The 27,830-nt window shown below is 36.7% G+C and overlaps 1 protein-coding gene across 1 annotated transcript; it reads left to right on the top strand.

Moving 5' to 3' along the window:
• Positions 1-402: 402 nt before the first annotated feature.
• CUNH18orf63 (chromosome unknown C18orf63 homolog) lies at positions 403-27,830 on the top strand. The gene is made up of 12 exons (XM_047086204.1): positions 403-536; positions 2,520-2,598; positions 4,630-4,686; positions 6,791-6,902; positions 7,479-7,520; positions 9,084-9,160; positions 14,589-14,698; positions 15,517-15,613; positions 15,726-15,829; positions 17,006-17,189; positions 26,559-27,584; positions 27,774-27,830. The coding sequence occupies exons 1-12, from the start codon at positions 403-405 to the stop codon at positions 27,828-27,830; spliced, it is 2,079 nt and encodes a 692-aa protein (XP_046942160.1).

Genomic DNA, 27,830 nt, shown 5'->3' with positions numbered 1-27,830 from the left:
AAATTATTTAGGATATAAAACTTCGGGCTAAAAATTCTACATCGTCTTTTTGAAATGATGAAAATTTTCTAATGTGTACTGTGATGGTTGTATAACGGCAAACATAGTAAAAACCATTGAATTGTATAATATAAATAGGTGAGTTGGAGGTTATTTGCATTACATCTTAATAAAACTTGTACCAAAAAGTTCTAGCAGGTAAAAAATTCTTAAAGATAAAATGTTAGTGATATTTAAATGCTGAAGTCTGGTCATTTGTTTTTACTGACTTATTCCAACACAATATCAAATATTCTGTGGTGGGTTGGTATTAAATCCGTATTGGTAAGAGAATTTATTACCGCTTTATTGTTGTTTATCTTTAAAGGCCTGATAGCTGAGACATTCAGTCAACAGGAAAATATGAATGATTCGAGGCAGCAATCATTGTTCTTCATCACATCTCCAGATTTACACAAACTCTGTGCTGTCAGGATAATACTGAGTAATGGGGTGGCGGATACTGAGATTAGGAGTACGCAAATGAAGATGTGCAGGTAAAAAGTACACTTTATGACTGAGGCTTTCTAAATTTTTTGCGACTTATACGTGCTGTTTTAGAAGTATCTCCTTTTGGGGCGCCTGGGTGGCTCAGTCGGTTGGGTGTGCGACTTCAGCTCAGGTCACGATCTCACGGTCCGCGAGTTCGAGCCCCGCGTTGGGCTCTGGGCTGACGGCTCAGAGCCTGGAGCCTGCTTCCGATTCTGTGTCTCCCTCTCTCTCTGCCCCTCCCCCGTTCATGCTGTGTCTCTCTCTGTCTCAAAAATAAATAAACGTTAAAGTACCACACACAAAAAAAAAAAAGAAGTATCTCCTTTAAAGCAAACTACTCTTCTACTCAATCTGTGTATATAGTTTTAAATAAAGGAATTCAGTTTTCTTCTGACCAGATATATCGGATTACATTTGGGGAAGGACTTAAAATACTTGAGATGGAATATCACACTATTGAGTTTTTATAGTTGTGACTTCTTGTGTGATGTTTTTAATTTAAATTTTTTACAGACATTGATGAATTAGATCAGACTCCCCAAAACTTAGAGATAGAAATTAATAAATATTTATTGAGTACCTACTGTTTATGGACACTTTAGGAGATACTGTAAACACTTCAGATGACAGTTTCTGTCAATTTTCTGGTCAGCATAAGATCACTTCTGAAGACTGTTTCTCCAAGAACTATCTTGAAATATCTGACCCAAGGCAGTCTGAAAAACAGCTTGGTTGAAGCCTAAAGTATAACTCCATGATTGCTGAGGACCCAGCATGTATTAGTCCCTTAAATTGTTTGAGGCACTCAAAGAAGGACTCTTAGAATACATGACAAGATTACATCTGTAGCTGCCTTTCTTGGGGAGGAGCAAACAGAATATTGCTAAGAGCCAGAAATAAAGAAGACACTCTCGAGTTGTCCTCCCATTTTGTTCTTAATTACAAAACTTTCCTTCTTCCCTTTGTATATTCTCCCACTCAAGTGCATCCAGGAGCCTGTACCCTTCCTGCTAAGGTGTAGTTTGAAACCTGTTGAACATTTACCTACGACTCCTTTTGGAAACAAATAGGTGGAAAACCTGAGATTTTCTGCTGTTTACTCTCAAACCGTGCCCACAGAGAGGGATGTCTTGACTCAGTCCCAGTAGCTGACAAAGAGGCTGGGACAGATTGAGAGGAGACTTCACTATGTCAGACAAAGGCAAGCACTGCAAAAATCAAGTGCTTGCTGCACTTGGTTCTGCACCAGCGTTCTGAGGAGAAACAGGTTGGCCCGTCTTACTTTTTGAGGAAACCCCTCCCCGCTCCCCACACACACACTCATGTCTTTTAAAGTTTGTTTTCCTGATGATGAATTTTGAAATTTTTCATATTTCCGTTTCTAGTCCCTTTCATGTTTTATCCACCTTTTCCTTGATCTTTGAAACAAAATTGATGGTAATTAGAATTGTGATGATTGTTGTTATGAGTTCATTCGGCTGTTGAATGCTAAACTGAAACAACCACCCTCTTCATTTTGGCTTGGAAAAAATTTTCTTTTTAAAGGAAAAGCATCATGAATCCTTATAGTCTTGTCTCTAATGCCTCCTGATCACCACTTAAAAAAAGGAAAACAGAAGAAACAGAAGTTAAAAGAGCTGGATTCTTAATGTTTAGACATCTTCAAATCTATACTTGGACAGAAATGGAGTTTTAAATGAGGAATCTAAGTTCACAGATGAAAGAGATTGGGAAACTCAGATGCAGGGACATGTTTTCATATTAATATCAACATTTGGAACCTAACATTCTTAAATCTTGGATGAATACCTAAATATTCAAGTTACCATGTTAAGTGTGGGGAGAGATACAGAAGTCTGTAACAGAGTCCTTCCCTAGAAGAAATGTAAACTTTTGAATAGAACTAAGCAACTTTCTAAATGTTCTGATAAAGTGAAACCAGACAGTGGGCAAATCCACTTTACAATTAATACATTTCATCTCCACAGGCAATTGCTGTTTTTGCACCAAGATATTCTTACATCACCTGTGCCTGGAATATTAAACCAAATTTGGGTAGTGATGGCGGTTAGTATTTTAAAATTTTATGAAGTGTTATTACTAATTATTGGGAGCAATATTGATAAGAGAATTAATTATAGCTCAAATTGAATGTGGTTTATGAAGCCAAATTACCTGTATTATAGTTTGAGTGAATCAATTATAGACTTTAACTTTGATATACCTGATATTTAAAATTCATTTTCATGGTTCTATTTTAATATTTTTTTCTGTCATAAATACTAAGATAAAGACTATGAATGAGTAAAATAATATAGCATAATTTTTTTAAAATAACATGGGCTTAATATTTTTCTTATATTTTTTTCCTTAGAATTCCATTAAAGTAAAGGAAGAAGTTTCCCATTCCAACATATGTCCAATTGTTTTTTTTTTTGTTTTTTTTTTTTAATTTTTTTTTTCCAACGTTTATTTATTTTTGCGACAGAGAGAGACAGAGCATGAACGGGGGAGGGGCAGAGAGAGAGGGAGACACAGAATCGGAAACAGGCTCCAGGCTCTGAGCCATCAGCCCAGAGCCCGACGCGGGGCTCGAACTCATGGACCGCGAGATCGTGACCTGGCTGAAGTCAGACGCTTAACCGACTGCGCCACCCAGGCGCCCCTGTCCAATTGTTTTTAAAGGACTTAGATCGACAGTGTTTTTAATTTGGAAACTGTATTTAAAATTTTTTTTTTATACTTAATAAAATTAGAATGAATTTTCCCAGTGCTGTGTGTTACTGGGAATGATAATGAAATGCCAAAAATCTTTATAAAAATTATATTATTCTGTGATTTTTGTCAAAAATCTTTGAGAAAAGATCCTCTTACTCAGATTTCATTTCCTCAGAATCCAGTGAAATGAACATTTATTAATATTAATAAGCTATCAATAAACTTTTAGTTCCTTTATTTTTTCTTCTATGTTATATGGTTATATATTCATCTTATCTTTTCATTCTTGATATCATTTTTAAGAAGGATAAGCTGTTCGTAGACAAGTAAACACTAATAACTCTTATTTGTGTTCTTTTCTACCTGAAAATCTTTATGGAACAAGGAGGACATTGTTTCAGAGTTCTCATAAATTCAAATATCCTAATCTTGGCAAGAATACTAAGAGGAAAGCAGGCATATAAAAATATGTTTTGCTTTCTTACAAAGATATTACATAATTTTTTTTATATTTAAAGTAGAAAATGGAATTATTACACATACTATTTTAAACTTGCCATCCATTTCCCCTTGAACAGCCTCTCCTGGATGTTATTCTGTTTCATGGTTGAGGCTGTGAAATATTTTATTGTATTGATGTATAATAATTTAGTTAATATTTTCTAATGCACGTCTGAATTTCTAGTTGTACTACTATAGTGCTTCAGAAAGCATCATTGAAATTATATCATTTTTATTGGTCTGGAAGTTTCTATGGGTTAAATTCCTAGAAGAGGGATTGCAGTGCATTTTATACTATATACATTTATACATTTTATACTATAATCTAGATAATGCTAAATTACTCTCTGAAAAGCTTGTGCTGGATGGCATTTTCATAAAGAGTATATTGAGAGAACCTGTATTTCCATATCCTCATAAACACTAGATATTAGCAGCCTTTACATATCTGCCAATCTGTTAGGTTAAAAATAGTATCTTCTTTGAATTTCTGTGTCTTTCATTGGTTAGTTAAAGCACTTTGGCCTTTTGAACTTTCTCTTGATCTTACAGTTGTGTCCATTTTCTTTATTCATGCCTAGAAATTTACTGTGTGTTAAGAGAGATGTCAAATATTATAGAAATGTATTAGCCTTTTCCTTTTCTAGGTTTGTATCACTCCCAAAAAGGCTTTCTTAACTTTGAGAATGTACCTACAGATTCTGTTTTAGAGAGAGAACGATTATCACTTGTTTCTCTAACACATAGGAACTGTTAGGATGATGGCCTGATGATGTGTCCTCTGCTGTATAATGTTTAAATTCTTTTTGTATTTTTTTATTTAATAGTATATTTAAGTCATTTTTATAAATGTGGATTTTTGTTGTTTTGTTGTTATAGATACCATTTTATAAAGCTGGAAAACTTAATGCCTATGTTGAAAAACATGGAGCTAAAGTAAGTTCTTAAGAGAATAATAATTCCAAATACTATTTATAATGATTTTGTATTCAACTTCTTTTTGTCATCAAACAAAACTTAAAGTATCTTTCTCATAAGTTATTGCCATGCATGTGAAAGAACCTGCCTTTTTGGCTTTTGAAGTTTGTGTCGAATTTTTATTATTTCTTCCATAAATTCTTGATAAAATTCATCAATCAAATTATCAGGGTCAGGCATTTTCCTTGTGGGAAGGTTTTTAACTATAATTTCAATATCATTAATAGATAATAGAACTATTCAAGTTATCTAATTCAAGGAATGTGTTCATTTCCTCTAACTTGTCACTTGTACTGACATAAAGTTGCTTCTAATACTCCCTTAATTTCCTTTGCTGTAGAATCAATCTGTAGTGATACCTCTCTCATCCTGATACTGGTAACATGTGTCTTTCCCCCCCCCCCCCCCCAATCAGTCTTCCTAGAGGCTTAGCAAGCTTATTGATTGCAAAAAACAAGCTTTTGGTTTTGTAGATTTTCTCAGTTGTTTTACTGTTTTGTATGTCATTGATATTCATTTTGGTCTTCATTATTTGTTTTCTTATGCTTATTTTGGGTTTAGTTTACTCTTCATGTTTTAGTTGCTTCAGGTGGAAGCTGAGGTCATTGATTTGAGAACATTCTTTTCTAATATAGAGACATTTAGTGCTACAGATTTTCTGTAAAATATATGTTTTGTTTTTATTTTTTCTCTAATTCTCCTTTGATTTCTTCTTTGAACTATGGGTTAGAAATGTGTTATGTAGTTTCCATATATTTGGGGATTTTCCAAGGATACTTCTATTATTGTTTTCTAATTTAATTGTAGTTAGAGAGCGTGTTTTGTATAACTTGAACCTTTTTTTAATTTATTGAGGCTTATTTTATGGCCCCAAATATGGTCTTTCTCTGGGTTCATGTTTGAGTTTAATGTTGCAAGTTGGCCTCATCCTGCTGCTTGAAGTCCTATTGATAGTATCCTTAATTAAAATATCTGTGAAACAAATTGAACAGATTTGGTCTTCTTCCTTGCCAGCAAATTAGTTACTTATATCCTGGGAAAATTCACCAGACCAAAAGGTCACAAAAATGAGGGGTGAATAATCTTTGGGAGACAATTCTCCTTGGCATGTCTTGCTAAGAGAAGCAATGGCAGCATCTTCTTCTAGGCTATATTTGCAAGGATATTTGTATAGAAAACAACCTTGGTTCTTTCCTCAGCCCTGGGTATTTTCCTTACATGCACGTGCTAATCCGTACTTAGCTGATGACTCAAGACGGACTCTGCTGATCTCAGAGTTTGCTCTCTGTTCAGTTCTCTCCCTCTAATGCTTTGCCCTCAACACCAGCTCACTTGGCTTCTTGGACTCTCAGCTGGCTCCTCAATGAAGGGAACCCATGGCTCTTCCAGGGTTCTCCTTCCCTGCACCACAGCCTAGAAACCCTCCTTAATCAATACAGAGGAGGTAATTGTAGGTTTCCCGTCTCTTAAGGATTGCTCGTCTTTATTGCTAGTTGTCCAATGTCTTGTGAACCATTGTTTCATATAACTTGCCCAGTTTTTTAGTTATTCTAGGGGGAGGATAAATCTGAGCCTATTACTTCTTACTACTCAGAAGTAAAAGTCGGGATTTTTCAAAATTCTCTACAAGTAGAGACAGGGTGCTGGTTTCATGTGTGCCTATGTAAGTATTTAATTGTTTTCTGATGTTGAATTAAAGTGAACAACAAGGAAAATTATTATAGTATAGTTCTGGGCTGGTTTCCTCTGTGCAAAGCAACATACAAAGTAAAGTGTAAGGTCCTACCTAGCACAGGAGTTCAAAAGTTTAGGTTTATTGGGCCAGGATAAGGAGGGAGAATTTGGGCATTGTAGCATGATAGTCTTCCTGGTTTCAAAGCAAATATGTTTTAACACTTCTTTAACTTTAGAACAAGATAGGATTACCTATAGTGATGACTATAACTCATATCCAAAATAACCCAGTTTGTTTGATGGTGATCTAAACAAACATTTTCTTTGAGTTTACAGGGGCATGCCAATTGCTGTGAATTTGCCCATGTTTTTTCTTTGATATGTTTAGGTGGAGGCTCCACAGAGAGTAATCCCTGTAATTCTTCAAAACTGCCTTTCATACTCACTCATGGCTAGGCTTGCTCCAGCCTGGAATAAAACTGGCCATCTCTTGGTGCAAGGTGACTTTATCTCTTTCAGTCATCAGGGGTTTCTGAACTAGATTATTTCTATTATGGGCATCTATTTTAAATTTCAAGATATATCATTTTGAGGGAATAGTTTTTAAAGTTTCACCCCAACTAAGCCTTCTTAGGCAAGTCTACAACAATATAAATGTCCTCTCCTTACTTAGGATGGTATCCAGAGGCCTACTGATGTTTTTTCAAATAATTTTTAAAAATTATATAATACTTGATGTTTGGAAAGGAATAACTGTAAGTTATGGAGAATTATGATAAAATGAACACAAATTACCAACATTGTTGGAATCAAAAGGCTCTTCTGGATTTTGTGTTGAGGTCTGTCCATTTTCTAAGTATTTTATGCCAGGAAATAAATATTAGAAAGAAGAATTTCTGAACTTGGATACTTTTTGAGTGTATTTTTTTTCCGAACTGTCTTCGGATATTCCTTTGTGTAAAACTGCATTTTAAAATATTTTGCTTAGCTTTGATAATTACACAGAAAAAGATTTTATTTATCAAGCATGATTTATAAGTTATAATAATAAAGCATGTCCTATGAATTTTTTTAAGGACGAGAATTTCTTTCTCAGATGGGAAAGCAAAGTGCTGTTGGTAAGTAAAAATGTAGAAGTCAATAGATAAAACATTAATATGGTCAACAGTTGTTAAATAAAACAATGTTACCGATTGTTGGGTTTACAATCAATGATTAGGTTATGTCATAATTGAATCGGTTGTTAATATAATCACAATTTACCCAGGACATCACCTCTGGGTCAAAATATATGTTCTTACCTATAAGAGAAAAAGTTAACTTCTCTTAATTGGAATAAAATCTATATTTTTAATTTCTCTACTTAGTTAAAATTATGACCCTGAAGGAATTTAATTCTACAGGCATTTGTAATGTATAGTTTCCAGAATCATATAATTAAAAATTGTTAGTATCGTTGTAAGTAAAAGATTTATTGCTTATGAGAACATAATTCTTCTCCTTAAAAGAGTAAAGAAAGATTGTCTAAAGAGACAAAGATGATCTAAAATACACAGTTTACAGTACAGTGTAATTTGTTATTGATAAGCATGGCTGTTTGGCAGGTAGACCTGTTCCTAAACAGTAATCTAGAGAGAGCAGAGAGGTGGAAATCCTAAATCCAAGGAGACATTGATCAATCATGGTAGCTTTCACCACAATTTGTTCATCGCCTTAAATCCTGAGCTAGCACCTCTAATCCAAAACTATTCGCTTTGAGTTAACTTTCAGGCTGAAGCCTATTTGCCTTCCTTACACTGGTTTTATTTTTAAGTTGGACAGTGGCAGTCACTGTGCTCTAGCTCTGGACAAATGGGGTCATTACAGAAATTCAGTTTCATCCCCACTGTCAAGAGACTATAGCTGCCAGAGATTAAAGAGAAAAGTTTAGGAGAGCAAAATCCCTCACTCTTGTATTACAGTTTTTCTTTTAGTTTTACCAAATGTAATATTCTACAGCAAAACTGACAAATTGTTAAGTGTATATAGCTCATCGGATTTTCACAGACTACACATATCCTCATAACCAGTTCTCAGATCAAGAAACAGAACATAACCAGTTCCCTGGAAATCCCCTCATGCTTTCATCCAGGTACTACCCCTTCCCAAGATAACCACTCTCTGACTTCCATAAGTAATTTTAATTATAGAAAGCAAGGTAGAAGCTTTGGGTCTCTATGAAATCTGTATTTTATCTGCTGGTATATTGATAAGCATTTGTTAGGAAAAGACTATGAAGTCAGGAGCTCGGCATGGTACCTCTCCTGATTTAAGAAGACAGTGTCCATTTTTCACATATAATATATAATAATAGACATGAGGCTTGTAAAAGGTATTTATTGAATTTTTCACTCAACTGTAGGATGACTTGCTGTTTTATTGTAACCCTGCCCTATGACCCCTCAACACATACATGCCCATATATCAGTGTTGTTTCAGGCCTCTGTCTCATCTGCAGACTCTCAAATATTATATGGTGATTTTTAAAAATTTTACCACGTGAGGAAAAAATACATATTCTTAACTGAGTTTCTAACGTGGATAAATTAAGTTAAAGTCCTTTCTCTCATTACTAAAATAGTTAACTTGATAAAATGGGGTAATAGTTCCATAAAATTCACAGTTAAATATTTTATTTTCAGTATTAGACATCAATGTAACTGAAACTCAAGTTTGTCTAAGTATAGAAGCTTACACAATCAGACTGCCACCACCTGAGGTACCACATATTTTGATTTCTATAATTAACTTTACTAGATTTATTATATACTTAATGTACTATTATTATTACCAACATGCTAGTAGATTTTAGTTTTTAATAAGAGTGATAAGAGCTTTTTATTATCAATATCCATAGTATTAAATGCTTAATATATTGATATTGTTCTAAATCTTTTACTCAAAGAAAACAACATACTGTCAGTTTAACACAGATTTAATCATATTTTCTTGTTCAAAAAATCTCTTTAGATGACTTTCAAGACAACCCTCCCTTGCCTCAGCATTCACTACTTGCCTCCGTTTTCACCTCCAAATATTAAAAGCACTGTTTCAGTTCATACTAAATATCATATCCCCTCATTAGCATTCTAGTAGCATTTTTTTTGCATCTATTTTCTTATAATGGTTTTTGCCTTCCTAGTAGAAGGATATGTCTTTTGTTTTACTAATTCTCATAACACCCAACATAGACACTTACAGATTAATAGTAACTCAATAAATATTATTTTCTTTCTTCTGTTTCAGTGGTTCTTGGTAGAGGGGGGGTAGAGAAGGAAATGAATGATTTTGCTCCCCAGGAGATATTTGGTAATGTCTGGAGAAAAATTTGATTATGACATAGGGGGAGGGTTGTGTTGCTACTGGCGTTTAGTGGTGTGAGGTCAGGGATGCTGCTAAAAAATCCTATAGTGTGTGGGATATCACTATAACTCCACCCTAACAAAGAGTTATCCAGCCCAAAGTGTCAGTAGTGTCCAAGTTGAGACAGATGACTCCTCCTTTGCTTAGTGTGACCCTCTAATTAGTTATAGATCATACTCATATTTTAAGAGCCAGCTCCAATGCTACTCCATTCATATTTCTCTTTAATTTTTTGATTACCTGTTATATTGAGGCACTAGGCAAGTCAAAAGTAAATAAGATCTAGTTTCTGGCCCTTAAGAATTGTGTAAGCAAATAGGGAAACTGACCTGCATAAAAATAAATGGAATGGGCAGCATGACATGAATATCTTGTACTGAGAGGAAACGTCCCAAAGCTTGGAGCCATGGTGACCTCCCAGCCTCTTTTAAACCTTCATGCTATTATGCAGCATACTCACATACTTATTTGTGTGTTTATTATAATTATACTCATTTTTCATATTGCCAATTTACTTTATAATAAGCTTCTTAAGGACTAATATCATGCTTTACTGCCCTTTGAATTTTCTATAGATTATACTTGTGTTTTATATACCCGAGTTTCGAATCAATTAGAGATTGACAAAGAAGAATAAGACATATAGAAATCAGAATACCACCGTTATTATTAGGATGAGAATATAATTTATGGTCCAAAATGGATACTTTTGAGAGTGAAAGGGGCACTAACCTAATGGAATACTGGCCTAACCTGTATGAACTGGAGTCTGTTAAAAGTAAAATCAGATCAGTTAAAGTTGTATTTATTGTATTTATTGCATTTATTGCACATAAAAGAATAATTTGTGAACCAGGAGTCTTCAAGCCAACAGTGGAATGAAGCTCAGAAGGGTGTTGTGACAGGACAGCTTATATAATGAAAATGTGGAAACTATTTTATCTTTATAATGATTGGTTATAGTAATGGAGTTTTCAAAATGACAGGTAAGGTTAAAAGTTACTATCTTACTCTGTTTTGGAAAACAATTTAAGTTTTATGATTTTTAGAGTATTTACAAGAAATAATTGAAATTAAATTTGACTTGTTATACAATGAGCTAAATTAGGTTTTACTTGCATGGCTTAACTGGTTTTGTCTGCTTAAGGAATTTTCAAGTTTGGTCTCCATTTTATTTAATTCATATATGGTCACACTGTTTATTATTGAAAAAAAAAACAGTTGTTAAAGAATGTAGCCTATCTGAACCCTAGAATTAAGTAGATTCCCCACCTACGTATGAGAGTAGTGGAAACCCAGAGCTCCCTTGGGAGATCAGGCACCAACCCCAATATGACAGAATGCAGTACACTACTCTTTGCCAGGAGGCCAGCTCCCAAGAGGAGGAAGAAGGAATTGTCCCAATTTTATCAACCAGGTAAGTCACCCCATCTGCCCTAGGGAGGAATGAATGAAAGGGCAGGGAGATACCAGGAGTATGTGTTAGAGCTTTCTCAACATGGAAGCAAACACCAGAAATGGGGAAGATGTACTTCTGTCTTCTACTCAACATTATGTATTCAACGCACACTTGTTCTATTGATTCCCTAAATTATAATTGATCATTAGCTCCTCTAAATCTCACTGTACCTAAATTTTTGATATGGCATTTTTCACATTCCTTTATAAAAATTGGTTTCAGGGGCGCCTGGGTGGCGCAGTCGGTTAAGCGTCCGACTTCAGCCAGGTCACGATCTCGCGGTCCGTGAGTTCGAGCCCCGCGTCGGGCTCTGGGCTGATGGCTCAGAGCCTGGAGCCTGTTTCTGATTCTGTGTCTCCCTCTCTCTCTGCCCCTCCCCCGTTCATGCTCTGTCTCTCTCTGTCCCAAAAATAAAATAAACGTTGAAAAAAAAAAAAATTGGTTTCATACATGTCTGTGTTCCTACTAAGTTGTAATCCCTTTGAGAGTGTTGGTTTTGCCTTATTTGTCTTTGTTCCCCATGTAGACCAAAAGATAATTACATTGAATTTTCCTTTTATCAAAATCTAGTATTGGTTATAGGTCAGGTGAGGGGAATAAAAGTGAGGAGGAGGATGTTTATCATCTCACCCCTTTCTAGTTTATTTTCTATACTTTCATTCCCCTTACGGAAGCGAATTGGGACAGAGGTTAAGTAACTTGCTCTGGGTCATGAAGGGTAGTAAGAAAGAGATTCAGGATTTACAGTTTTTCCTTTGACTCTGTTCATTCTTCTATACTGCATCATACTTCCTTCACCTAGCCTTAGGTTTCTTGATTCAGATTTGTATGTCCAATAGAGCCTGACAGGAGTGGATACTTAAAATGTATTGAAAAAAAAATACAACAATTAAATAACCATGTTTGACAATATAGTATCAAACTAAGTGTCGTAGGAACTACATGACTTTAGAGTTCAGAGAAAAAGGAGATGTTTGAGGGAATTCATATTTGAAACCTTTGGAACTTAGACAGTGTTTTCTACCCTTTCCTTCTTGAAATCATCTGAAATTTGATTTCCCTGAAATTGCTTTATCCAGAATTTCGTACCATTCATTCGTGGTTCTTCTTTCTCTTGTCACACTTTTAAGTGTTACTGTTTCCTAGGGTTCCATTTTCAGCATGCCTGTCTTTTCCTTAGCAGGTTCAACTAGTTCAGTGGTGAGCTGGTGCACTGGTACCTCCCTAATACTCTCGTATAGTTGCAGCTTGCCCTCTCAGAAACTGTCACAGGAGTGTACTCATGATGTGCAGTCTTGGTTATGTGTAACACTGAATTATTTATTTGTCACCCTCCCTCGCCTCAACTGTGTTCTTCCTTTGTACTTATTCTTGGTTACTGGCATCAACAGCTAATAAGTTACCCAGCTACAGACTTCAGAGTTATCCTTGGCTCTTGCTTCCTGTATCCAATCAGCCATTAAAGCCTCCCTTGATCTCTGAAATCTCTTCCTCTGTCTCCATTTCCATTGCTCTAATTTAGGCCCTCTTGTTTGCCCAAACTATTAAAATTGGTCTCCATATTGGCCTTTTTTCTAGCCTTTCCTCTTATTTACTCTCTAATTCTTCACAGTGTCAGCAGAGTTCTCTTCCTAAAACAGATAGCCCCAACCTAAATATCTCTAGTATCTCAACATTGCTTAGAGAAAATAAAGTCCAAATTCTTTAGATTGGTGTTATAAGGAAGAAGTGATATTTACCGAGTACTTTCTTGTTAGTGAAGGTCTGTTCACATAAGGACATGTTATAAATATTTGTTAAGTAAATACATATAAGAGGTTAAATGTCTTTGGGGGGGTGTGTATGGTGAACACTTGGGTAGTTTTCCAGTCTTCAGAAAAATCTGTGTTGAGAAAATCCAATATAGACCTTAAGTGCTGGTACCGTGGAGATCTCTGCAGCAATTTTCTTGGGTCTCTGAATAGTGTTGAGATAGGCAGAAGAATATAAACTCAAGCTAATGTAAGTGGGTGTATATGAGAACCCATAAACTGTGAACATTTGGACATACATATCCTCTCTGGATTCAGTTTTAGGTTCTGTTTTCCCTCAAATAATCTACTTATTCACCTGTAGTCAGTCTTCCCTGATGTTCATAGCCATCCCAGTACTGACCATCCTTTCTTTTGTCACAGATTGGACAACTCATCTCTTAAGCACAGTATGTCACAGTGCAAGATTTATCTCCAGTGCACAGGACAATATTCATTCTTAGTGTCTTTGCTCTCTTACCTCACAACATAACCAGCACATCTTACCTTCCTGTTCCTACATTCATGTTTTCCTGCTCTGCCCTGTTCCCTCATTTCCATTAGTCTTAATAAATGCTGTCAGAATTCAGAGAAGGATCAATCACTGAACATAGAGGAGATGGGTCTAGCTCTAGGCCTATAAGGCTTTTACTGGTAGAACTCAGATAAATCAGAGTAAGGGCAATGCTTTCAGCCAGTGTATTGTTATGACCTGTCTAGGCAACAACAAAAAAATTGGCCTGTTTAGTTGAAGTTTAGTGAAAAGCAGTAGAGAATGAAGTTAGGCCATTATTTCCCAAAAGCTGTATGATGATATGTTAAAAAGGGGATGAGGGATTATGAAATTATGAACCATTCTCTCTGACCCTAATACAGTGTCCTCTTAGGAGGACATTAATACTTTATTCTTCACTTCAATGAAGTCCCTCCTTATCTTTGACTCACTGTATTAAAATGTCCCAGAGGGTGAGGAAATGTAAATGAAGAATTCTTGGCAAACTATAAGCTTAAATACCCTGCAGATAGGGCACCTGAGGACCAGAGGAAAAGCATTCCAGGAGATAAAGGATACAGAAGGAGAGTTGAGCATTGGCTCTCCCTCCCAAAGACCAAATAGAGGAACAACTCTCTGACTCATTCTCCAGTTAAAAAAATTGTTTAAAGTAAAGAAAAAATTAGTAAAGATGCTATTCTGACAAAATGTAAATATCTTCCTTTAGAAAGAATTCAACTTCCTATAAACTAACATCATCAAAACATTGAAAACCACTTGCAATAAGTACAAGATAGGCATTGGGGTTGGAAAGTGAGAGAAAGCATAAAATACATGATATGTTGTATAGAGAGAAGCAGGGTGAACTGAAACACTGATTGCATTATGTGAGGTGCCATGCACCTCCAATGTAACCAAGCCTTTAACACGACTTTGTAATTGACTGTGTGCACATGTGTGTGAGATATGTGTTTTTTAATGCTCCTTTTGTTTCACAAAATCTTTTGAGGACTAATGCATTAAATCTTATTTCTATTAAAAGCTAAGAGAATTTGATATTTCTCAGAGTGTTATAAAGGATTTTGATACTAACAAGAATGCCATCATTGAAGGACATTCAATTTTAAGCAACTGGTGCTACGTTTTGCCAAGGTGAGATTTCAATTTGTAGCATCTGGGGTGGGTCCAAGGTGTAGTGGTTCTCTCTCATTTTGCTTCGACATCAATGTGTGAAAGTATAAAGGAATTTTTGAAACTGACTTGTAACTTGAAAAGTGTTGTCATACTTACAGAAGTCATCAATGTCCTTTATCAAATTAGTAAAATAATTTTATTATACACTTAAATTTTTGTTAAATATAATTTTTACAAAAGTAAAATTTCTAGATAGCTCATTATGAAATTTCAACTATTATAATATCAATAAAACCTTATAAACTTTACATATAACTAATGATTCATTATCATTTGACATGAGCTGTTTTTTAAGATTGTACCATCTGTAGGGGAAAATGGCTTATTATTTATATAAATAGGACTATTGGGATGCAATTTTAACCTGCTTAGGAAAAAGAACTTTAATTAACTAAGAGAATATGCATGGTAATTTAATCATCAAAGCAGGGAAGAGGTAGATAGGGAACACGGGTTTGACTCTGATTCATTCAAGTCTTAATAGACTTTTCCCTAATGTCTAACAGTTATAGGCATGCTTCTGTGTGGCAACATTTTATTAGTCATTATTTTGTGTTTATAACTGGCATGTTGTTTGTATCAATTCAATTTCACTTTTTCCTAACAATTCTGGTTGTTGAGATTTACTACAGTGTGTGTTAGGAACTAGGAGCAAATGATTAGTTTTTACTTATGTAAAGAGAGTTGCTAAATCTTTTTGAATACTTCCTAAATTAAGTTACATAGTTAAATAAAATGATATCCAAGAATATTTTGTCAACTCTTATTTTTCATAGTATGAAAAGGGGACAAATAATAAGTGTTCTTCACACCATACCCCCTGACTGTCCTTTTCATTCATATGAAGATTTCCAGATGCACTGGGATGACCTGGTAAGGAATAGAAACGTATATTATGTTAGAAGCTATTTGATTTTGCTTCTTATGATTTAACCCAAGTTTAGCTTTCTCTTGAGAGAATTTCAGCTTGGTTCTTAATTTTCAGTATGGCTATAAACTTCCAGAAGATTGTGGAAATACTAAAATATACTGCAGCATCTACTTCAAAATGATAGGAGAAAGGATCTTCACATATCCTTTACACATCATGTATAACAGAAGCCCCCTGCCAGCCTCATGATCCAGTCTTGCTTCTGGCCCTGATGTACATCATCCTTTTCAATCTTCTCTGCATCCAAATGAAACTGCTTTCCCCTCTAACTTCTTTTTCTTCTGCTTGAGTGTTTCTTGTTTTCCTTAGTTTTTTTACATTAAGGATGAGCTTAATAATGATATTTTTTCTCTTAAACGCCATTGCAACATTTTAGGCAACAAAAGGAACTTCAGAGTGCCTAGAAAAATGTTTACATGATTGCTAGTAGACAGTAAATAATCCTAGAAAATAACCCTAGAATTCTCCTTAGTCAGGGGCTCCCTCCAGTGGCATTTTGGATATTACTGAAAGGGTGGAATTAAAAGAATTTGTCTTTTAACAGAGATTTTTCTTTTTGGAAGATTATTTCATCTCACAGGCAAAATTTAGAGGATCTCACTTGCACTTAATGCACCTGAATGGTTTAAGAAAATGTCTTTCTTAACATTACTTTAAATTTAATAATAATTACATGTGTTCAGGTGAAACTCTTCAATTGTAATTGATACTGATTTCCCATTCCTGTGTCTGTATTCCGACCTGCTAGAGTTTCAGACTGGAAGAGGGAAGAGCCATAATGTTCTCTTTCTGCATTCTACACTTCCTAACCCAAATCTTAATGTAAAATTGAGGCTGACAGAGATCAACTGCTCCCTTTCATTAGATGCAAAGACATTGTTCCAAGTCCTCAGAATATTTTTCATTAGAAAAGTAACCACTTTTCTCAAAGATCTGCTTTTGGAGCTTGAATACAATCTGTGTGTATTGTTTCTCTGTACCGAATTTTTACGGCATTTGGAGATGCAACCTGTTTATTGTTTATTATAAATACTTAGTTTTGTAATCTATAAAGGTCGTAGTGTCTTTGTTATAAATCATTTTTGGAATATCTTAGTCTGCCAGCTCTGTAATAAGGACACAGTAAGCAGTCTGGAGTGTTAAAATAGGAGGAATCAAGATCCCTGTGATAAAACATACTTTTACCTTTGGAAAAGATGAAATAAGAAATGTATAAAATAGGATTTAGTTATGTGTGCCTTTTAACAGTTACTATTGTAATTACTTTTTAAATCCATAGAAATTGCTCTCTCTTAAGTACAAAAACTGTTCTATTATTCGTTAACATTGTTCAGATACCCTCTCAGCTGCATCAGAAGTCAGCCTATACAGTTCTTTCCAAGAGTAGATTTGGAAGGTGTGTTGCAAAGTTTCCTTTCAGATTTAAAATCTAAACTGCCTCATATATGTGGCTTTCCCATAAAGATGACAACGAAACCATGCTACTACACACAAGAACTAATGAAGCCTCATGTACAGGTAAGAGATTTCATATCCTACTGAGTTTTCCAGGACTTAGTATGCACCTGTCTTACTTGGATCTCTTGCTCTCTGTGAGGGACTACCTAGCCCATTGTGCTAGAATTCTTTTCTCTCAGGTCAGTGTTTCCCTAATGCTATTTGATGTGATTGTACTTGATCATTTGTCACTGACATTTATTGTTATTACTGTATTTAACATAGCAATATAGTAATAGTTGCTTACTGGTCTATTCTAATTTAGCATGAACTCCTGGAAGACAAATATCATACTCATTTTCTTATACCAAGTACCTGGTACAAAATAGATGTTCACTAAAAGTTTCTTTTTTTTTTCAATAAATAAATGATCTTATAGTATAGTTTGGAAACATTCACCTCATACAAATCCAAGTTTACTTTGAATTGCCACTTCATTTGAGTCTGGTTGATGAAAAAAGCCTTTGTATAATTCTGTTTACAGAAATCGAATTAATTCAATAACGTTTTCATTGTAAGAGGATACGGGAAGTGAAATCTTGTGAAGAAGTACCAGCAATTAAGTAATACTGATGAAGAAAGTATTCTGGTCTATCTTTACACTCACCAGAATATGATTTCTTTGTCAACAGATAACAAAATTGAAAGGGAAGTTTTTGAGAAACAAATATAAGGAAACTTAATTTAAAAAATTTCAACAATGATCTTTCTTATAAATGATAATTGTGTTTTCATAAAAGGGAAAGAAGAAAGTTTGAACAATTTGAGCAGTCTGAATTGTAATATGAATTATATGAATATTTGTATTGTCTGCTTAATCTCTTTTCTTGGTTCACTGTGTCCTCTGTTTATTGTAGTTTCCACTGCTCCAATGATTTCAGGTTTCACATGGCATTGACTTGCTGTGGCTCATGGCATTTTTTCAGTTTTTGTTTCTATTGTCATTCTCTTATAATCCTCAACTAAAATTTGCCAGCGCTAGTATCTGATAGTCCCCATTTATCTTTTCAGACCAGGCTGCACTTTCTGTTCCTGGTGAGCATGGGGATTTGTTATCCTTGAGTCAGGGACACCTCATGTAAATGGTGTAAAAACATGGCAGCCCATTTAGATATCAGGGCCAATAGACAAGGCCATTTTCGAAGAAAAGAATGTGAGTGAACAAATTCCAATTGACATCCTTATGATAATGAATCTTAAGTTTTGCCCAGACATAACATTTTTAGAAGTTTAGTTGCTGGCCAAGTCCATATCTGTGGAATTAAGAAGAAAATACGTCATTACATAATGCGTTTTTATTGGATATATTTATTGAATACTTAATTATTTCCAGTCCATGTCTGTTTTAGAAATAGTGAATCTGGACAGTATACTTGTTCAAATTTGCTTTTTCAATGTAAAACAACACTTAATTGGAAACCCTGGTCTGTATATTCCTCTTGACAGTAAGAATTTATCATTCTCAGTTTTATTGAGTGCCTTCTGTGTGCCAGCTGCTTTTATGTGCATTATTTCATCTTAATCATAAAAACACAGTCTTGGAATAAAGAATTGTTTTCCAAGTTTTGCAGAAGAACCTGAAGCTCAGAGCATCCAAGTAATTTAACCAAGGCCACACAGTTAAATACATTGCAGAATTAGAACTGAAACCCCAGAGGCAGATTCTTAGTCACAAAACCGGGAAAAGTTTACATCTGTGGTTAAGAGCTCTGGCTCTAGGAACCCTTACTATGTGCATAAGCTTAGGCAAGTTATTTGATCTCCTTGTGCCTCAGTTGCCTTGTAAAACAAGGCATGGTAGTGGTGGTGATAATAACATGTGTTGCAAATTGGGCTCTCTAGGAAGCTGACTCTGGAGTCTAGTGCATGTGATGTTTACTGGGGCTGAACCTGGAACACTTGCAGAAAGTGAGGATGGAAGAACATGGGGTCAAGGGAGAAGTCAAAAGCAAAGCAGGTAGCAGGTAGCCTTGGCCAATCTTCTGAGGAGCTCTAAGGCTAAAACAGCTCATCATGGTGGTTTTTATCATCCAAATAGCCGGACCTTTGTGCCCCCTCCTCCATCTGCCATTGGATTTGCACCACACGGGGATATAGGCATGTCCTAAGGTGAGGTAGGTTGGCCCATGCAGGGGCCAACTCCCAGGAGTGGGGGCAGCAGCCCTTCTGTGAAGGGGATCTGAGCAACATGTCACCATGTCCTTCACGGTACTTTGCGGTATTTTGTTTTTTGCTTTAGGATCAGATAATACTTAGAACTGTTCCTTGTACTCAGTGAGCTCTCAGTAAATGTTAGTTCCTGTTATTGCTACACCACATGTTAGCTCTAAGATTCAGGTAGTCTAAAATGCGGAAGTTTAAAAAATAGAAAATAGCCGTACCTAGGTGGCTCAGTCGCCATGTCGGTTAAGTGTCCGACTTTGGCTCAGGTCATGATCTCACGGTTCGTGGGTTCGAGCCCCATGTCAGGCTCTGTGCTGACAGCTCAGAGCCTGGAGCCTGCTTTTGATTCTGTGTCTCCCTCTCTCCCTGCCCCTCCCCACATCCGCAACTTTGTGTCTCTGTCTCTCAAAAATGAATAAACATTAAAATTTTTAAAAAAAATTTTTTTTAATGTTTACTTACTTTTGAGAGAGAGAGAGAGAGAGAGAGGGAGTGAGCATGAGCGGGGAGGGGTAGAGAGACAGGGAGACACAGAATCGGAAGCAGGCTCCAGGCTCCGAGCTGTCAGCACAGAGCCTGACATGGGGCTCGAACCCACGAACCGTGAGATCATGACCTGAGCCGAAGTCGGACACTCAACCGACTGAGCCACCCAGGCGCCCCTAAAAAAATTTTTTAAGTAAAAAATAAATTGATCAGACTATTTGATAAAACTCAGCTGACTTTTTAAAACATTAAATTAACAGGAGTGCTTTACCAGACTAGATTTTTTTAATAAACTGATTGAAATTCTCAAAGATAGATAAAAGAAATTACTGTAACAAACTCTCATATGTCTAGCATCTAGCTCTTCTTTGATATATTTTTGGGTGGGGAGTAAACTGGAGTATTATTTTAAAAGAAACCCAAGATGTGGGACTTCTGGATGACTCAGTCAGTTAAGCATACAACTTCAGCTCAGGTCATGATCTCACAGTTTGTGGGTTCAAGCTCTGCATCAGGCTCCATGCTGACGGGGTGGAGACTACTTGGGACTCTCTTCCCCTCCCCTCCCCAACTCACACTTTCTCTCTCTCTCTCTCTCTTTCTATCTCTCAAAATAAATAAATAAATAAACTTAAAAAAAAAAAAAAAAAGAAACCCAACATGTGATGTTGTTTCATCTGTGAAGACTTTAGTATGCATTTCTATCTGACAGGAGCTTTTAAAAAATTATCCAATAATTCTTTAGCATCGTGTAGTATCAGCCCATATTACAATTCCCTATTAATCTCAAAGATTAATTTTAGAGGTTTTGTTTAAATCATAATCCAATCAAGGTCCCCGTAATTTCATTTGGTTGTTATCTCTTAAGTCTCTTTTATTCTATAATATTCCAACCCCCTTCCCCACTTTCCTTTTATTTATGTCAGTTATTTGCTGGAAGAACTGGACCATTTGCCCTGGAGAATGTACCATATTCTGGAACTGACTGTTGCTTTCTTAGGTCATGTCATTTGAAGTTAACATATTCTTCTAAACCTCACATTTCCTACAAGCCTGTGGTTAGATCTAAGCTTAACTGAATTCTGGTTCAACTTTTTTTTTAAAATTTTTTTTAACTTACATCCAAATTAGTTAACCTATAGTACAACAATGATTTCAGGAATAGATTCCTTAATGCCCCTTCCCATTTAAGCCCATCCCCACTCCCACAACCCCTCTGTTTGTTCTCCATATTTAAGAGTCTCTTATGTTTTGTCCCCCTCCCTGTTTTTATATTATTTTTGTTTCCCTTCCCTTATGTTCATCTGTTTTGTCTCTTAAAGCAAAATTAGTCAGTCAGAGAAAGACAAGTATCATATGACTTCACTCATATGGTTCAACTTTAATCAAGAAACACTCAGGTGGTGTATTACACAGAACCAGATTTTTAATAAAACACATTTGATCAGTCATTTTGGTCAGTCCTCAAGTTTCATTTAATTATGACCTTAATTCTAGGACTCCATTAAATGACATCTATTCATATCTAAATAATATAGGTTAAGGCTTTTGGTTTTCCTCTACACTTTATGTTAATGCATCAAGTTATGTAAATTGTATGTAGAGTTCTAGAAGTTAAAAGTCAACTTAGCCACATTTGCCAGTGATACCTGGCAGAATAATGATAATAATGTAGTAAAGCATATAATTTTTTTTAGCTGTGACCTCATAAAGCTTTGGTTTTTGACCATTTAAGTATTTTAAGTTCTATGAATTATTTATGATCTCATCTGCTATTTACATAGTACTTTTTTGTAGTCTTTTTATAAATTTTCAATATAAACCTAGAGGTTTCACCCTTTGGGCTATTTATTTTAGAAGTTGAAAGAATGAGGAAATAATACATTGACAAGCTAGGGGGCAAAACAAGTCCTTGGAAGTTATTTTCATCAGATGTATGTTCCTAACACAGGTGAAAACAAAACAGGGTGTGAATATAAGCATATTTCAGACACATATTCTATGTAAGTTTTATGTCAGAATACAAGTAATCTATTCTCATATGAATCTGCTTAGAACAAGTTTTTCTTTTGGAATCTCAAGTAGTAGGTATGTTGTTTAAAAGTTACTATAGTTTATGAAACCCAAGGGTCAAAAAATGGCTTAGTTCTTCAACCCTTTTTTCATCAAATGGAGATATATACATATTGAAACATTTTAAGATGATCCAGTCACTTCTGATAAAAGCTCTCTTTGAGGCAGAATTTCATTGAAATTTAAGAATTCTTATTTTCCTCATGGTAGCATCTATACAAGAAAAGGCTGTGTAGGCTGAGGACATTTGGTGCATTTGCTTAATATGGTCCATGAGAATGAATGCCCTAAGCTCTGTTTCTGGACACCTACAAAAATGATGCGTGGATACTTAACTTCTGCTAACTCTGCAACTAAAATAGCAAAGGCATTCATAATTGAACTTTCCAGCAGAAACTGCAGAAGTGTGGTTTTATCTCACTTCTTCCTTCCAAGTAATGTATGATTGTGTCTGATTAGTTGATCCTAACTTGTATTCTGAACCCTAGCTGCAAAGGAGAAAATGTCCATTTTAGATTTCCAGGCACCGGCTTAGGAAGGAACACTAGACAGAGGATAGGATGGATGATGAACTTCAGTCCACCATACCCATCCCACAGTCACAGCTGGGTAATGCAGGGGTGAGGGAGGCATTCACTTCTTGACCTAGATTGGTCTGATGTTTGTGGTCTCTGCTCATGAAGTATCTTGACGAAGATAGTGTGCAGGGTTTTCTCCTAGCTCCCTTGTACAGAGGGCCTTCAGAAGGACACATCACACCCTGTTATGGGTTGAATTGTGTCCTCCTTGCCCCATATTCATGTGTTGAAGCCCTAACCCCAGTATCTCAGGATTTTATCTTGTTCAAAATAGGATCACTGCAGATATAATTAGTTAAGATCAGGTCATATTGGAATAGAATGGGCCTCTAATCCAATATGACTGGTAATGTTTTATAAAAGAGAAATTTGGAGACAGGCACATGTACAGGGAGACCTCCATGTGAACATGAAGATGACCATCTACAAGTCAAGAGGAGAGGCTTGGAACAGATACTTTCTTCATGGCCCCAATCCTAACAACACCTTGATTTCAGACTTCTAGCCCCCTTAACTTTGAGTCAACACATTTCTGTTGCTTAAGCCACTCAGTCATGGTAGTGGCATCCCCATCCATAGGGACAGCATCACTATCAAACTAATACAAACCCCTTTGTGATGCATGCTTTTTCATTCAAGGTAGCAATCTGCAGGGGTTATAAGCCAGCTCTTATTCCTTGGTCAGCCTCTGTATCCCTTCACTCAGGGTCATGAAACCTGTCTGGGTCTTTGGTGCCCTCTGAAAATTATGGGGAAGTAAAGTGTATTCTTGCCCTACTGACATGGATAAGCCTCCAACTTGAGAAATATACAGACAAACAAGAAGTGAGCCCTCCTCATCTGTTTTTAGCATCAACTCAAACCTCACCCCAAATTTTTCTTAGAGTCTTCCCACTTCTCCCAAGAATAACCAGGGTAGGAGAATGAATATTGTTCTCCATGTAGACTTTGTGTTATGTCAACTTAAGTATGCTAGAAGTCTATTTTTCTGAATTCCTGTCTCTACGTAGTTCTGGCATAGGGTAACGTGATGAGAAAGGTGGAAGTGAAGCAAGAACCATATTTACACTTGGAATTTCCATCTCTGTGAGGCCTGTATGGCAACTCAGCCCCTTGGGGGATATCCTATGGCACCTTGTTGGTGTGGAGACATAATTGGGCCATGGTTCCTTCATCTCCCACCATATCTCCTCTTTAAGCCTGTCTAAAGCCTGCATCAGATTTTTGTGCAACTTCATTGCAAAGTGCACCAGTCCTTTGGTACTGTGACATTGGAGGCTTGAAGTCGGTAAGGGATGACATAGGTTCTGGCCAGAGACAGAATGCTTTTTGACATGGCCATGAGATTGTCCATTCACATGCCCTTATGACATGTTGCCTAATGACAACACTCAGGCTATTGCAGGGTGGAGTCTATGTTCCCTCCTCCTGGGTCTGGGCAGGACTGTGGCAGAGGTGATGCTGTGTGTCTTCCAAGGCTAGGTCAGGTAGAAACTGTCTCTCTCAGGACACTTGCTCTGGGATCTCAGGCAAAATGAGGGGCTGCTTGAAGTTAATCCAGTTTACAGCCAGGATCCACCATCACACGCAAGTGAAGAAGTGACGCCAGCCCCAGGGTCATCTCACTACAGCTCCGTGAGAGACTCCGAACTAAGCCAGGTCAGGTCCCAGAATCATGAGAGAGAAGACAAGTATTGTTTTGAGCCACTAAGTTTTAGTGTGATTTATTCTGCCTAATCAATAAATGGATTGCTGTCTTACGTTTTCTTTGCCTATTTCCAATGCTTATCTCCAGTAGTGGAGAGAGGTAAGTCAGTTGCACTGGGTTTGCACATTATTTCTAGCAGTTTTTAAAATTTTATTTTTTTTTTTAATTTTTTTTTTTCCAACGTTTATTTATTTTTGGGACAGAGAGAGACAGAGCATGAACGGGGGAGGGGCAGAGAGAGAGGGAGACACAGAATCGGAAACAGGCTCCAGGCTCTGAGCCATCAGCCCAGAGCCCGACGCGGGGCTCGAACTCATGGACCGCGAGATCGTGACCTGGCTGAAGTCGGACGCTTAACCGACTGCGCCACCCAGGCGCCCCTAAAATTTTATTTTAAAACTTTATGGGTTTTTGATGCCAGAGAGTGAGAAAAGAACTCCCATTCCATGTTTCAGATTATTGTCACACGTCACTTTTTTACAGACACTGGGACTCGATAGATACATATTTTAAAAGGCTATAGGGGCACCTGGGTGTCTCAGTTGGTTGAGCTTCCAACTTTGGCTCAGGTCATTATCTCACATTCATGGGTTTGAGCCCTATGCCAGGCTCTGTGCTGACAGCTCAGAGCCTGGAGCCTGCTTTGGATTCTGTGTTTCCTTCTCTCTCTGCCCCTCCTCTGCTTGTGCTCTCTGTTTCTCAAAAAATAAAGTAAAATGTTTAAAAAAATAAAAGACTGTGAACACTTCCCATTAACAGGTGGCTAGATAAACAAAATGTGGGATTTCCATGCAGTGGAATATCATTCAGCCATAGAAAGAAAGGAAATTCTGACACCTGCTACAACACGGATGAACCTTGAAAACATGCAGAGTGAAATAAGCCAGACATAAAAAAGTCATCAAATATTGTATGATTCCACTTACACAGGATACCTGGAGTGGGCAAATTCATAGACATAGAGAGAGAATAGAGGTTCCTAGGAGCTGCAAGGAGAGAGAACAGGAATTGCTGCCGAAGACCACACAGTTTCTGTTTGGAATGAAGAAAAAGTTGTGGAAACAGATAGTGGTGATGGTTACACAACTTAAGTTCAATGAAGAATGCACTCAGGGCCACTGAATTGTATACTTAAAAATGGTTAAAATGGTAAACTTTATGTTTTATCTATATTACCATAATTTCTTTAAAAAATTTTTTAATGTTTATTTTTGAGACAGAGAGAGACAGAGCATGAACGGGGGAGGGTCAGAGAGAGAGAGACAGAATCTGAAGCAGGCTCCAGGCTCTGAGCTGTCCACACAGAGCCCAACACGGGGCTCGAACTCACGGACCGTGAGATCATGACCTGAGCCGAAGTCGGACGTTTAACTGACTGAGCCACCCAGGCGCCCCCATAATTTATTTTAAAAGACTATAAATACTTGGCTCTCTTTGGGGTATCTGACAAGTCAGTGTGACAGATCCTTGTTGAATTGCTACCAGGTACCAGCACTTTTTAGACAATGAAAATACAAATGATCAAGACACAGACAGCCACTGCCCTACAGTCAAAATCCTACTAAAGGCCTGGTATAGATGCAGCCACCTCTTCCATTCATTTAATTTCTTGGAACAAGTATTTTGTAGTAACTGTGTGAAGGGTTTAAGAATGTGAAGTATAGGGGCACCTGCATGGCTTAGTCGGTTAAGCTCCAACTTCACTCAGGTCGTGATCTCACAGCTCGTGAGTTTGAGTCCCGAGTCGGGCTCCGTGCTCACAGCTCAGAGCCTGGAGCCTGCTTTGGATTCTGTGTCTCCCTCTCTCACTCTGCACCTCCTCCGCTCATGCTCTGTCTCTGTCTCTTATTCATTAAAAAAACATTTTTTTATAAAAGAATGTAAAGTATATAAGAATAAATAATGGTTCCTACCCTCAAAGGGTGATGGAACATGCACGCTGAAAGTTACGAACACCACCTTTTACTGGGGTGTGTGTGTGCGCGCGTGTGCGCGCGCGCGTGCGCCTAATACTGATAGTAGAAACGTGGGAAGTTGAAAAGGAAAAAAGTGTACACGAGAAAGAAACACATTCTGAGTGAGAACAGCGTGGACATACTTGGAGGGCAATGGGCAGCTAATTGTAGTTTTCATAGTTAATTTGTATAGAATGTAGAGCCTATCTTCATCTTAAAATATCTTGAAAGGTTGGCATGTAAAAAAGGATGCAGACCGTAAGAAGTGTACGTGTTTCCTCAAGAAGGCTCATTTTTTTTGTTTTTCTTTTCTATTTTATATATTGTAGTGTTATTCGGTATTCTTATTTTGATGATATTTTATATATTATTTCTTTTCCATTAACATTTTTACATTTTAAATTTTTCCTAATCTCTATCCTTTTAGGAAAACAAAGTCAAGGCGCCTAATCTGACCACTAAACAAGTGTTTAGGTCCTCTCTGACTCGGGCCCCTTGCACCAGACCTGTCCTGGCTCAGTGTCTTGTACCAGGTTCAGGAGCCATGAACCACAGGATGGAGATTCCAGGCAGCCAGCTGAAGAAAACCTGGGTGTCCTCAGCACTGCATCTCCAGCAGCAGTCTGTTCAGAGCAGAAAGAAATCCCTGTCTGACAAGGCACCACAAGTACATTTGGAAGCACCAAAGCCCAACACAGGAAACCTTCAAGTTCAAGGCACAGACTTAAGCTCCCAGAATAATACTGCCCCTACATTCATACCAGTTTTCAAAAATCGATCCTTGCAGATGAATAAAAAGATCTTAGAACCTGGCAACCTGAAAAGGGAACAGCATGTTGTTACAGAATCTAAATTCTTTTCACTTAAAACTAGTGTGATCCAAAATGACAAGCTGAATTTAGATCCAGCTATTAAAAAAAGATCTAATCATAACATTCAGATGAATGCTAGAAATTTAAATCAGAAGATTTCCAGACTTCTGCAAGGAAAAAATACTGAGTCCTGTGAAAATATGACAAAATATCCCCCTTCTAATGGAGAATCACCAACTGTGAGTTTAAATGAAAGTAAACACCTCTCTAATAGTTCAGTATCTCATATATCAAATAACAGTTTAGGTGTAATAAAAAGTGCGGTTGACTTCCAAGTGAATAGAAAAGAAAATTTAACAAGGAAATATATAACACAAATTTTGGGGAAAGGCCGCGAATCACTAAAAATGAAAAAACAACCATACATTTTTGAATCAGACACAGAAACAGAAGATCCCCAACTACTGCAGCCACAATCAATAAATCAGACTATAAAAGCTGATGTAAGTGACCACAAATTGATGATAAGCAAAACATCCGAGAGGTCTAAAAGAAGATTGTGTCAAGAATCTTCAAAAGCTTCAAAGAGACCTCATTCCAATACTATCCATTATGGACAGTCCAGTTTTCCTAGGAGCAAGGTAAAAAAAAATTTTTTAATCTGGGTTATTTGCCATATGGTGGGCCCCTAAAATCCCTAAATAAAGATTTAAGTGATTTGCCCAAGATCATCTAGAAACATAATGAGAAATAGAATATATCTGCTCTAACACAACTGCAAGTATATACAGTTCATTTTCACCAAGTGTGATTCTTCAATCTGATTACAGATACATGATGTGGACAAATCAAAAGTTCAGAAATCTCTCATCATTCCTAAAACTTAG

The sequence above is a fragment of the Lynx rufus genome, unplaced genomic scaffold, assembly GCF_022079265.1.
Source record: "Lynx rufus isolate CCGP_SWC_20201006 ecotype Redwood Valley unplaced genomic scaffold, mLynRuf1.p SCAF_20, whole genome shotgun sequence".
Taxonomy (NCBI): domain Eukaryota; kingdom Metazoa; phylum Chordata; class Mammalia; order Carnivora; family Felidae; genus Lynx; species Lynx rufus.
The sequence above is the reverse complement of the archived record's forward strand: the minus strand, read 5'-3'. Positions and strand labels throughout refer to the sequence as shown.